General features: G+C 38.2%; 1 protein-coding gene across 1 annotated transcript in view; it reads left to right on the top strand.

Annotated features, from left to right (window-relative positions):
• The window catches only part of Prelid2 (PRELI domain containing 2), an 81,741-nt gene that overhangs the window by 15,744 nt on the left and 52,394 nt on the right, over positions 1 to 13,603 (top strand). Inside the window, exon 4 of the mRNA XM_015485751.2 lies at positions 1,156 to 1,316. Coding sequence (XP_015341237.1) covers positions 1,156 to 1,316 — 161 coding nt within the window. The remainder of the gene's footprint in view (positions 1 to 1,155; positions 1,317 to 13,603) is intronic.

The following is a 13,603-nucleotide window of genomic DNA, read 5'->3' as shown; positions in this document are numbered from 1 at the left end:
AAAGAAGTTAAAAGCTTCAGTTTCCTAATTCACTGTCAGAGACGAGTAATTTCTGAGAGTATAATGTTCCTAGTGCCCTATGTAAATCTTTTTGTGTATTTCTGTGCAATAATCTTGTTGATCGTGAAATCTTCATGATAGCAAATTGTTTTCTCTCTTTGAAATCCTTTAAGCACTCTGGTGATTCTTTGTTGGAAAAAGGTGAGTGGAAAATTTTAATCACTTGGCTTGAACCATAGAGAGACTCGTGACAAGAGTCTTTTTACAATTATTAGGAAGTAAGAGGAAAGCATTATGATACACACGTCTAAAAATGCCTCAGATGGTTGTTTCAACCTGCAAGAGATTCTATGTGTGATTTAGAACTCAACTCGGCTCCTGCTGATTAGCTTGCAAATTAAATTGCTGCGCCATACGTAGGGAAAACGGCAGCTTCCATCACTTCCCTATCGTGGATTAAAAGACTCCGTCACATTCTTAGTAGAAAGAAAGCTAATATGTCAGTGAAAATGAACTTTCTTTTATTTTCCAGATGGTAAAATGTGTTACCCTGTAGCAGCAAATTATTACTGGCTTTTTCCACAGAGTGCATACCCTGCCTTTGCCCTATACACTCACTTTGAATCTATTATTTAGAAAGGCATTCAACTTTGTCTTATATCTCAATTCTTAAATAATTTAAGGATACCTCTGACTTGTACAATTCTGCCTTTGTAGTTTTCCATGTCTTCTCCACCTAGGAAAGCATACAGTTCTAGGTATTGGACAGAGTTTAAAATGAAGAAAATATTTTACCAGATAGCACCCTGCATGTGAGCCTGTAAGTGGGCCCGATTAGAATCCATCAATTTAAGAAGGCTATAACCAGCCCTAGAGGAGACACGAAGGAGGCTGATAATTTGCTTAGTGTTTAGCAGTTAGGGACATTAGGCCAGGCACCATATAGCTGACATAAATCCTGGGCCATTTGCACGTCTTTGCCGGCTCTTGGTAAGGTTGTAGTGTGTTTGATTGCCAGGGCTCAGCATCGGTGGGCCATCGTCTGTATGTCAGGGGATCTTGTCCTCTTTATTCCCCAAGACTGAAAGCAGCTCTCAATTCCCTGCATAACTTGCACTTCTTAAATTGAAAAAGGCATCCTTCCTCTGTTGGCAGGTGAGCATTTTAAAGGTCCCTAGTATCCAGTTAGAAGAGGAATCGTGGCTCAACCCTCAGGGAAGAAACATGGCTATTCAGAGTCACTGCCTTACGTGGACACAGTATGCATCCATGAAGGAGGAGTCTGTCTTCCGGGAAAGTGTGGAAAATCCAAATTGGTAAGGTCACCTCTGTGTGTGTGTGTGTGTGTGTCTGTGTGTGTATTTTGGGTGCAGGGGTGCACAAATGAGCATGTGTATTAAAAAGCTATGATTCTGTACTTTTGACCTCTGTTTACAACTCCATAAATGCCATATAATTAGTTTCTTGATCACATAAGTAATAAATGAGTAAATATTTCTTTGGAGGAAAAATGGTGGAGCTCAACTCCTCTGACCATCTCTTTCAATTTGGGTGTCTTGTCAACCTCTCCAGAGGCAGTAGAATATTTTAATTTGTATAATATTCTTCTAGACCTTTAGCACTTAAGTATAGGGCACTTATATAATGTAATCATAAAGGCTGAATATATGGTTTTATATATTGCTTTTACATACATGATTTTATACTGTGTAAATTATTTTACAACTTTTTTTTTTTTTGCTAAATGGAATGTTTCTGAGCTTTATCCATTTGAGACGTATATGTATGTATATATCTGACGTATTCTTTTGCATAGGATTCAAGCCTATGACTACTCTACATTTTATTTATTTACTTCCTTTGTGATAGACATTAAGATGGTGTCTAGTTTCTCTCTTTTACAAACAAGAACACAATATCTGTGAAGCATATGTCTCTTATAGGTGATCCCTTATACTATATTTGAGCATTGCTCTGTGTAGAATTTTTAAATGTTGCCAGGTTTTTTGAGAAATCGTTTACATACAATAAAATTTACTCAGAGTTTAGAGTTCTGTAAGTTTTGACAAACATGTATAGTTGTGTTGCTAATCCTACTAATAAGCTGTTGCACATTTAAGATATACATTAATTATATATTACAAGACAGTTCAATAGGAGAAAGAATATTCTCTTTGACATATGGTTCTGGTACAACTGAATATCTATATATGAAAGAATGAAGTTGGACTCCTACCTCACACCAAATATAAAATTAACTCAAAATGGATCAAACAACCTAAATAATAAAAATGCTAAAGCTATAATATACATAGAAGAAAATAGATATAAATTTTTGTGATCTTAGATTAGGCAATTTATTTTTTAGATATGACAATAGAAAACTAAGCATCAAAAGAAAAAAACCATAAAATTGACTTTATCAAAATTAAATAAAAACTTTTTGAGTTTCAAATGGACACTGTCAACAAAGTAAAAAGACAATCAGGAGCATGGGAGAAGAAATTGCAAAACATATATCTGATAAGAGTCTAGAATTCATAATATGTAGAGGACTACTACAACTCTATAATAAAAGGACAGTCCAATTAAAAAAATGACAAGATATTTGTATAGAGAGTTCTTAAAGAAGATACATAATAGCCAATAACCCCCACAAAATTTGTGGGGATTATTTGGGAAATGCAAATAATAAACCACAGTGAGATACATTTCAGATTTACTAGAGTAGCTATAATTAAAAAGACACATAATAGTTGGGCTGTAATCCCAACTGAGGGATTAATGTACTGTAATTGAGAGGTTGAGGCATGAGGATTGTGAGTTCAAAACCAGCCTCAGTAATTTATCAAAGCCCTAAACAACTCAGCAAGACCCTGTCTCGAAATAAAAAACAAAAACAAAAACAGAAAAACAAAAAGGGCTGGGAGAGCTGGGTGTGGTGATGCATGCCTACAATCCCAGTGGCTCAGGAGGCCCAGAAGGCAGGAGGATTGCAAGTTCAAAGCCAGCCTCAGCAAAAGTGAGGCCCTAAGCAACTCAGTGAGACCTCGTCTCTAAATAAAATATAAAATAGGGCTGAGGCTGTAGCTCAGTGGCAGAGCACTTGTCTAGCATGCATGAGGCACTGGGTTTGATCCTCAGCACCACAAAAAAATGAACAAATAAAATAAAGGCATTCTGTCCATCTACAACTACAAAAAATAAAAAATAAAAAAAAAAATACAAAATAGGGCTGGGGATGTGGCTCAGTGGTCGAGTGCCCCTGAGTTCAATCCCCAGTACAAAAAAACAAAACAAAACAAAACAAAAAAACCCCAATAACAATAACAAGCATTGGGATGGATATGGGGAAACTGAAACTTTTATACATTACTGGCAGGATGTAGAATTGTGAAACCACTATGGAAAACAGGGTTTTAATGCCTCAAAAAGTTAAATATAAAGTTACCATTTGGCCCAGAAATTTTACTCCTATATGTATATTCTGAGAAATGAAAACAAATCTCCACACAAAAACTTGTACAAACATTCATAGCAGCATTATTCATTATCCAGAATATGGAAACAGGCCAAATGTCTAGTAGCTGATGGATAATTAACTAAACATAATATACTCATAATGGAATAAAAAGGAATGCTTATTTATGTTACAATGTGGAAAACCTTTAAGGATATTGTGCTAAGTGAAAGAAGCCAGTTAAAAAGGCCACATATCATGTGGATCATCCATGTATTTGAAATGTCCAGAAAAGGTAAATCCATAGAGTTAGAAAGTAGATTAGTGATGGCCACTGGCTAGTGAGAGAGGAGAACAGGGAGTAACTGCTAATGAGTATGGAGTTTTTTTTTTTTGAGGGGAATACAAAAAATGTTCTGGAATTAGTGTTGATGACTTTCCAACTTTGTGAATATATTGAATTTCACTAAATTGTACACCTTAAAAAGCTGTATCTTAGCCAGGTGTGGTGGTGCATGCCTGTAATCCCAGTGTCTGGGGAGGCCGAGACAGGAGGATTGTGAATTCAAAGCCAGCCTCAGCAACTTAGGTAGGCCATAAGCAATTTAGTGAGACCCTCCCTATCTCTAAATAAAATATTAAAAGGGCTGGAGATGTGGCTCAGAGGTTGAGCACCCCTGGGTTCAATCCCCAAAACCAAACCAAAAACAGAACAAAACAAAACAAAACCAAAAACTGTGACTCTTATGGTCTATAAATTATATCTCAATATGAGAAAAATTTATAGGGCTTGTTCTCAGGACATGAGTGTTTATGTTTCTATGATAAGAATTCTGTAGACTGGGTGATGTGAACAACACACACCAATTTCTCACTGTTCTGGAGCTTAGGAAGTCTAAGATGTAGGCACCTACAGATCTAGTGTCTGGTAAGAGCCCTTCTTGGTTTGCAGATAACTGTCATCTGTCATTTCCACACATGGTAGAGAAAACAAGCTCTTTCTATTTTTATAAGGACACTAATCCCATGATTGGGACTCCTTCCTTATCACTTCTTATAGATTTAATTATCTCCCAAAAGCTCTATCTATCTCCTAATACCATCACATTGTGGGTTAAGGTTTCTCAAAAAGAATTCTTGACAGGTGTGTGTGTGTGTGTGTGTGTGTGTGTGTGTGTGTGTGACATAGACATATAGTCCATAACATACAGATTGTGTCACATTGTCTTCCAGTGTGTTAATAAGACACTAATTTGCACTTATTAACAGCACATAAGAATTTTCATTTTGCTATAAAATACCCAGCACCTAAATTTTTGCCAATATAAATGGTAAGAAATAATTAATTCCTTGGAAATCAGTTTAAAAACAAAAGTAAAATGTCACAAGCAATAAATTTTAATAATTATTGCTGTGAATTATGATTTCAGGAGATAACTTACTGTGTTTTTGTTATTCTGTATGGTTTGATTTTTTTTTTTGGTTATGCACCTTTTCATGGAAAGAGTATAGCCCTCAAGCCCAAATTTATAACTAAAATGCCCAAGTCTAAAATCCATTCTTACAAGTCCAGCACTTTTCCAAATCATTACTGCTCCTGTAGCTTTTAGACATAGAATGATAATTCTAGGATGTTCCAGCAGCCCACTGGATGAATGAGAATGTCAGGTCTTATTAGCGTCACAGGTGGATTTGCTCTGAAATACCCCTGGTTTTTATTTCTTAGTTTCTCTCATGGCAGGAGCTCACATAGGACATAGATGGTTGGGATTTAGTGTAAAGGCTATAACAGAGAATAGAACTCTTTTCTCTGTTTGTAGAAATTGTAAAAGAATGGAGTTGTTTGATTTTATGCAAAAAAGTCTTCCATTTCATCCATTCTATTTTAGCCTTGATTTTTGCAGGCATTTGGGCTATTGGCTAGTCTTAAAAGCTGAACTGAACCTTTATTCACTAGAGTAAAATGGTAATTATTCCTGAGAATCCATTAAAAGCATCTTTTAGGAACTTTTTCCTCTCTCTCTGTGTGTGTGTGTGTGTGTATATATATCTTTGTGTGTGCACACTTACGTTTAATTTTATTTGAGACAGAGTTTCACTAAGTTGCCCAGGCTGGCCTTGAACTTGTTTCCTTTCTAAACCTTCCCAGTAACTAGGATCACAGGCATGTACCACTGTGCCAGGTTCTTTGTGTGTGTATGATTAAATATTTAAAATAGTCATTCTAATTTTGGAAAAAATGATAGAAAATATTGACCAATTCTGGGAACAAAAAGAAAAAAACAATACTCTTTACCTAGAGTTAGTTATCTGTTTATATAATTTTCTTGGTCCATTCCTAATTGACACTTAAGCTTTTTGTAAATGAATTTTTTTAGATATCACAAACAGTGCTGTAATGAAAATCTCCAGAGTCTGTAGTTTTTACACTTAATCACCTTTTAAGGTAGATTGAGCAAAGTGGAGTTTCCAGGTCAAGGTTATGTGCATTTTTTATTTTGGTACTTATGGTCTGACCTATAAAAAGTTTTGATCAATTAACACCTTTTTTCTTTCGTCTATTATGACCTGATCCACTCCAAAACACTATATTTTATACCATCCACATAGAAGACTCATACTTATCCACACCTAGTATGACATCAAGGTCTAAGCTAGATCCTTCATGTGTAGCTTTTGAGGCTTAGTTTAATAACTTGGTCAAGGTGATACAGTTAGTAAACCTGAGGCAAGATGTGAATCCAGGTACAGAGTTCACCTCAAGTGAAGGGTTGAGGAAGGAATATGGGAATTTACAAAAGGTGGGTTTATCTGAGACCGCAGAGTTCTTTGGATCCCAGGTCTGGAGAATGGGTTTTGTCCTTCATCAACAAGTGGCCACATGAAGGCTTCTGAGTAAGGGCAGCTGTGTAGAAAGCTCTGAACCAGACTCTAGAGTATGTTTTCTTAGCTCTTGATGTGGATTTAGAGGCATTTAGGCGGGCATTCTAAATGAGTGGGTAGTCTGGGAGTGGGGAGGAAGTCAAAGAAGAAAGACATGTTATTATTTTCGTTTCCCTCCTTTGCCAGAGGACGTGAGAGTAATGACCAGCCAATGTACACTGAAAATGAAATATGGACAGTTTTTTCAAAGGGGGAAGAAAAATACCCAAATTTGTCATGGCTGCTGAACCTAAAATTAGACTTTCAAGCTGTATGCTGGTTAGCAGGTGTGGATGGGTGGCAAGAAACCAGATGTTACCGTCCCTGTTCATGGCCTACTAGCTCAATTCAGAGATGGGCTTGAAATCGGTTTCCTGTACATCTGACTAGGCTTGCTCTTTGTCTCTTCACAGAGATCTTATTTTGGCTTCCCACTGAAGTCTCCACAGTTGTGACATTTGTTTTCTGACAAGAGCTACATTGGTCATTTTCCCATCTGTTTTCTCAGACAACTAGATAGTGCTCCCACTCTTACTTTTTTGTGGACCTGGGGATTGATGCAGGGTCTTGTGCATTTCTAGACAAGTACTCTACCACTGAGATACTTCCCAGCTCCCCCCCCCCTTTTTTTTTCCTAAAATTTTATTTTGAGACAGGTCTCATTAAGTTGCCCAGGCTGGCCTTGAACTTGAGATCCTCATTCTTCAGCCTCTAGGATTACCCATGTATGCCACCAAGCCTGGCACAATTGGATATTTTTAATGTGCTTTCTTCCTCTGCTAACTTTATTTGACATTTTTCCCACTGTAGTTTTTATGGAATAGAATTTCCATCTTCTTTGGAAGGTAGAGTGATGTGCTATTTTTTATTTGTCTAACTCTTCCAGAGCCCAGGTTGTCACTGTGCCTCAGAGAGCTCCTCTGGTACTTACTCTATCACTTTTCCTGGATGAAGTAGGTTGCCTTTTGCTGCAAATAACAGAAGCCATGACTCAAGACAGTAGCAGCCCTCCATTACTTATGTTTTACTATATGCCTGGTACTGTTCTAAGAGGTGTGTGTGTGTTTGTATACAGTAGGTTTAAATATATCAATTCATTTAAAATTCATAATGACTCCCAGGTTGAACTCTTATTGTCCCTATTTTATACACTCAGGCTTAGAGAAGTTAGTAACTTATTCAGGGTAAGATGGCTAGTAAGTGTCAGAATCAAACCTGGGCTCTTTGGCTTCAGAATCTGCTGTTGACAACTATCATGCCTTTCCTCTCAGCCAGGAACCGTTTTAGCTCAGAACTAAGTGGGCTGTATTTGCATACTTTTATTCTTTTGGCTCTACCTTTCCCTATACTACTCCTCTGTGTGTGTATGCTTAAAAATTTAAAATAGTCATTCTAATTTTGGAAAAAATGATACATGCTCCCCCCCCCCCATTTGGATTCCTGTTGAAGCTGCTGTCAGCATGCTTCTTTGCTTCTTTGCCCACATTAGAGGAATAGAACTGTGAGAGGGAGAGAACCTGTCTCCTAACACATGGGAAAAGACCTTTCCCTCAAAACCAACTAAGTCCATTTAGATCCCCCGCCCCCACCACCAATACAAGTGATCAGAGGATTGCTGTGGCCAGAGAGGCCCTGGCCACTCAGGATCTGCCCTCAGGGCTGGGGTGAGGTCAGTGCCCTCTGCAGGACATGGACTTAGTGGAAGAGTAACTGGAGTGTAGAAGAAGGAGCACTGCATGCCTTTCTTTCTATCCCTCTTTTCTCTTCAGTGGTACCCATTGTCTTTGTTTTGCTTTGGAAGTAACAGAAACTCATTACTACAAATGACAGGGACATCTCTGTATCAGTGATCAGGCTACTCAAATTGGAGAGCCAGAAAGAAGTAGGCAGTTTTCACGGTCCCTTGTTTTTCCTATGTCTGGCTCATTGATTACAGTGTTTACTGATCTGCTTTATTCACACAGTCAGCCTGGCTCACCTAGGCCTGTGCAAGGTCTCATGTGTCCCAGTAACTGACTAGGTCCTTGAGTTAGAATCCCACCTCTGAAAATATTGCAAGGCCTTGCATAGTTTACTTTGCTCCTTCATGCCTCAGTTTCCTCAGCTGTATGATGGGCATAATATCCCTACCTCAGAGTATGGTTGTGAGCTTGCAGTAGCACCAACCAGCCCATGGGAGACAGTAAATGTCAATGTCTGATATTATTACTTTTGCTGTCGTTAACATCAGAATCTTAAAAATTCCTGTGACTGTGATTCTAATCCCCAGTATTCATTTGTTAACTAGAAGCGGTGCTTATAATTATTTATCATTATACCACCAGAACATACTTTATATTGAGAATTTTGCATTTCCTCAATACACTGTGTCTCCACAGGTATTGTGAACTTCCAATTCAAGACTCATGGGAGTAGGAACCTTCTATTTAAGCCCTGGAGAGGTGGAATTTAAGCCCTGGAGAGAATAGTATTCAGGGGCTAATGCAAGCATTTGGCAGAAGTCCTTTGTATTTCTGGTTCTGTTTTTGGTTCCTAGAGTGACTGGTGGTTGCAGCTCCTGGGTTGCCACACAGGTTGCTTTGATGAATGACTTGAGGGTCTCCAGGCTGAAACTCTGCTTTGCCTTAGGACACTGGGACCAAATCAGAAAATAGAAAAGTGAATCTTAATCTGAAGTCTAAGAATAAAATTTAAAGTCAACTTTTCTGAGAATGTGCTTTATTTGTTAGGTAGAGTAATCCAGGCTTTTACCTCGGAAAATGGAGAATAGAATGTACTTTTTTTTTTTTTTTTTTTTAGGAGAAATTTATAGTTTCTTCCCACTGAAACTTTTGAGATAAGCTTTTTTATTTTTATTTTTTCCCAGTACCAGAGTTTGTACCTACCAGGATTCAGCCACAGAGCCACATTCCAGCCCATTTTAAAATTTATTTTCATTTATTTATTTTATTAAAGACAGGGTCTCACTAAGTTGCTGAGACTGGCTTTGAACTCATGATTCTCTTGCCTCAGCTTCCTGAAGCTCTGGGATTACAGGCATGTGCCACCAAGCCAGGCTTGAGATAGGCTTTTTAATTTCATAATATCTTCTCTTTGCATCTGTTCTTTAACATGTATTTGTCTGTTTGGGTTCTTATTCTTCTCTTCCTGGTAATATATATTTTTTTATTATACTATGTGGAATATTATTATTGTGCTTTTGATTTGATTTTGGTAATTGACATTTTGCCCAAGTAATGTAATTCTAAAAGTTAATCATCTTTGTGTAAAGGTGTTTTCCTGGTCTTTGCCCTCTCACCGTAGCTGTATGTTTTTTTTTTTTAACCACATAGAGGCTTTTCTTGTCTCTTCTAGTGTCACCATGAGTGGAGTCTTCCTCTCTGTTCATGATGTTGCAAAGCTGTTGTTTTTGTGTGTCTTTTTGCTTTTGTGTAATAAGATCATCTTTCCACACTCAGTGTAGCTTCCCTATGGCCACGTCTTCACCTGTCCATGTCTGAGGACATCTGCTTTTTCTTTGGTGGTCTTCTTGAAAGAAGAGTGTGTGTTAATAACATTGAGTAGATCCCTCTGATATGTTGGTTCCACATTTACAAATTTACCAATGAAATTCCTCCTGGAATATAGTAAAATAAACATAAAACCCCAAATCACATTTTACAAACAGATTAAGCTAATCGGATGAACAGCTGTTTTTAGTTCAATACATTTTCATTATTAGGGAAGTTACTCAAATGAATATTTTTCATTCTAATAGATAGGTTTGTAACTCTTTTTGAATTTTTTAATTGTGAATTGCTGGATTGAAACATCACAAGTCTCAAGTCATTTTCTTATAAATTGCAGATTGTATAATTCACGTTTCAAGGGCAAATTTGGGGGCATTTTTCTTTGTGTATCTATCTTTTTTCCTGTCTTGAGTCTTTTTCTTCTTTGTTTCTCTAGGTGTTGACCTTTCTGATTGACCTCCAACTTGCTTTTGCTGAAGTATTAACATTCTCTGGTTCTGCTGACTTTACTTGGGTATATTTGTAAGCCACGATCCTGGCACTAAAGAGTTTGAGGGTATAGTTATCTAACAGCCCGAATAAATGCCACTGTTATTTGTCCCCAAACATGCCTCCCTATGCTCACATTGACCTTGATTTTCAGTACACCAGTGGGTGACGGAACAGTTAGCTGAACACACCACAACTGTGACTAGCAGAACAGCAAGCCCTGTGTGCACATTGACATCTGGGCTGGAGCCTTATTTTTGGCTCCACAAGTCTGTCCTCCAAAAGATGCCCATTTGCCTTTTGATGTTTGTGTTCCCATAATCAGGGCCTTCTTTGGTTTTCTATCCTGTACTTAGCATCTGGTGGTTGTGCCCTGAGGTCACAGTTCTCTGCTGGAGCTGAAGCCAACTCTTCCCAGGCCCAGCCTTTGGTTTACAGCCCTTTGTCAAATGAATGAGGAAGGCTCATGGGGATTCAGATGGCACTCCTTCTGGGCTGAAATGGGAATGAAAGGAGGGAAGGGAAAAGGGATGGGACTGGACCAAGGGTAAGTGCAAATTGGGAAGCCCTGATACAATTTGGTGGGCTATGCCATGCAGAAGTAGCCCTGAGGCAGTAACATGGGGGCAGGGGCCAAAGAGCTGTTCCCAGTGAACCTGCTGCGTAGTGAGATTTGGAAACATCTGCTAACTAGTCAGTATCCCGTGGTCCTAGTGATAAGCAGACCTATAGTGATAAGCTGGCATCCCTTTTGCAATCCTAATTTCTCCTTGGTCATCTCTGGGCTCTTTGGGCCTGGGAAGAGTTGGCTTCAGCTCCCTTCCAGAGTGATGTGAAGATTTAATAAGATAATAAACCAAATGCTCTATGCTTGGAGAGCATAAAACACGAAATAAATGTAAGTTGTTATTGGAACTAATGGTGAATAAATGTTGTTTTCAAAATGAGATGGCTTTTTAAAGGCACTACCTTTGGAAAGTGGAGTAAGCCTTTTTTTTTTTTTTTTTTTTTTTTAATTTGAAAAGGGAAGTGGTGACTGAGCTGAAAACAATGTTGTTTTGCCAAGAAAGCATTCTATAGCATTTATGAGGAAGAGCTTTTGAAATATCATAGTGGATGACTATTGATTTTTTTTCATTTTCCTTTGACTTTTGGTTTGGAGTTCTGTTAGTCCAAGGTTCGGGCAGATTCAAATGTAGATGCATCATGGTGCTTCTAGTTTTGTAATCAGGGCTGGCTCCAGGTGAAGCTCTAGCTAGATTTGGAAACTTGTGATAACTAGTCAGTATCCTGAGGTCCTAGTGATAAGCAAACCTCAACTGGCATGCCTTCGAGAACTCCATTTTTTTGCAAAGTTCTTGTTAATCTTATAAAGCATGACCCGTTGATAATCTGGCTCTCCAGCAAACAGCAAACACTTCTCAGCAGGAATGCTATGCTGAAAAGTTTAGCAAAATTCAGGTGAGGGCCTTGTTGAATGTATATTAGAGGAACGATCAATGGAAGTAAGAGATGAGGGAGGGAGACTTAAGGGGGTCTGAGTAATGTCAAAATTGTGTGATATTCTTTGCTCTTACAGAGCAGACATGCTAGCTAATTTTTTTTCTTTATTGTTGTTGTTGTTTTGTTTTGGTACCAGGGATTGAACCCAGGGGTGCTTACCCACTGAGCCACATCCCTAGCTCTGCATTTTTTGAGACAGAGTCTCACTAAATTGCTTAGGGCCTCACTAATTTGCAGAGGCCAGCCTTGAACTTGCAGTCCTCCCCCCTGCAGCCTTCCAAGTTGCTGGGATTACAGGTGTGTGCCACCTGTAATACTTGGTCAACCTAAACATTTTGAGACAATAGAGAGAAATCTGGAGATGGCTCCACCTCCTCTGTCAGTCTGTGCATGCCACCTGGGAGCATGACTGCCATCAGAACTGATACTGGTAGTTAAGTAAAGAGATGAAGAAGAAAACTGACAAGCCAAGTTCACATTCCAGGTTTGCACTTGTGAGTATATTTTGACGTGTCTTCTGAGCTCAGGTGGAGGCTTCTCCATTTCATGCATGCCTGACTTCGAGAGGGTGTGGCATCAAGAGGAGTTTTGTTGATAGTTCAGTTTGATTTTCCCTTTAGCTCTGGAGGGATTCAGCAGCCTCTTGTGTGAAGAGAGGGAAAACCTTCCAGCCTCACTTAGGTCTAGTTGGGATGGATGCTACTCCAAAAATTCTCCATTAAATATTTTAAATAACTTTTCATATTTTTCACAGGTTTTGATTGCATGTTCATTGCAGAATAGTTACAAAATACTTGTAAGAAAAAACCAGGACATGCTCATGCCCTCTTTGGCTCTGTTTCCTTCCTAGCCAGTTACCCCAGAGGAAACAGATATTTTGACCTCCATCCTTATAGGTTAGCTCTGCTTGTTGTTGCTCTTCATCTCCAGTAGAATCCTACATTTTGTTCAGCCTGTTTTGTTCACTTAGTGTTGTGTCTGGGAGCAGCACCTTGGGTGTGTCAGTAATTTGCTCTTTTTCTGTTGCTGCGTGGCATTCCTTTGTGTGAGTGGTCTGTAGTTGCTGCAGATTATTTACTCATTCTGCGGAAAAATTATCCAAACACACAAACGTGGAGTTGTACTGTACACAGTATTCCAGCTTTTACATTAACTTCACACTACTTTTGGGACTAACTTTATTTATTTATATTTTTGTCAGGGGTACTATACCACTGAGCTACACTCCCAGCACTTTGTAATTTTTATTTATTTATTTTATTTTTATTTTTTTTTGGCACCAGGGATTGAACCCCGGAGTGCTTAACTACTGAGCTACTTCGAAGCTCTATTTTTAATTTTGAGACAGGGCCTCACTAAGTTGCTGAGGCTGGTCTCAAACTTGCAATCTTACTGCCTTAGTCTCCCAAATTCCTGGGATTACAGGCATATTCCTCCATGTCTATAGTTTATTTATTTATCAGATATATTCATTGTATAAAATTATTACGTATTCTAGTTATTGAGCATTTGCTCCTATATAAAATGATGTGATGAATCTCTTTATAGATTGATGTAAGCCATCATCTAAGATTATTTTCTTAGGACATACCATATATATATTTTATATTAATATTTAAAAATTTCTTTTCTAATTAGTTATACATGACAGCAGAATGCATATCATTTCATTGTACACAATGGAGCACAAATTTTCATTTCTCTGGTTGTACATGATGTA

This window comes from Marmota marmota, unplaced genomic scaffold (genome assembly GCF_001458135.2).
Source record: "Marmota marmota marmota unplaced genomic scaffold, marMar, whole genome shotgun sequence".
Lineage (NCBI taxonomy): Eukaryota > Metazoa > Chordata > Mammalia > Rodentia > Sciuridae > Marmota > Marmota marmota.
This window is presented reverse-complemented; position numbering and strand designations above follow the sequence as displayed.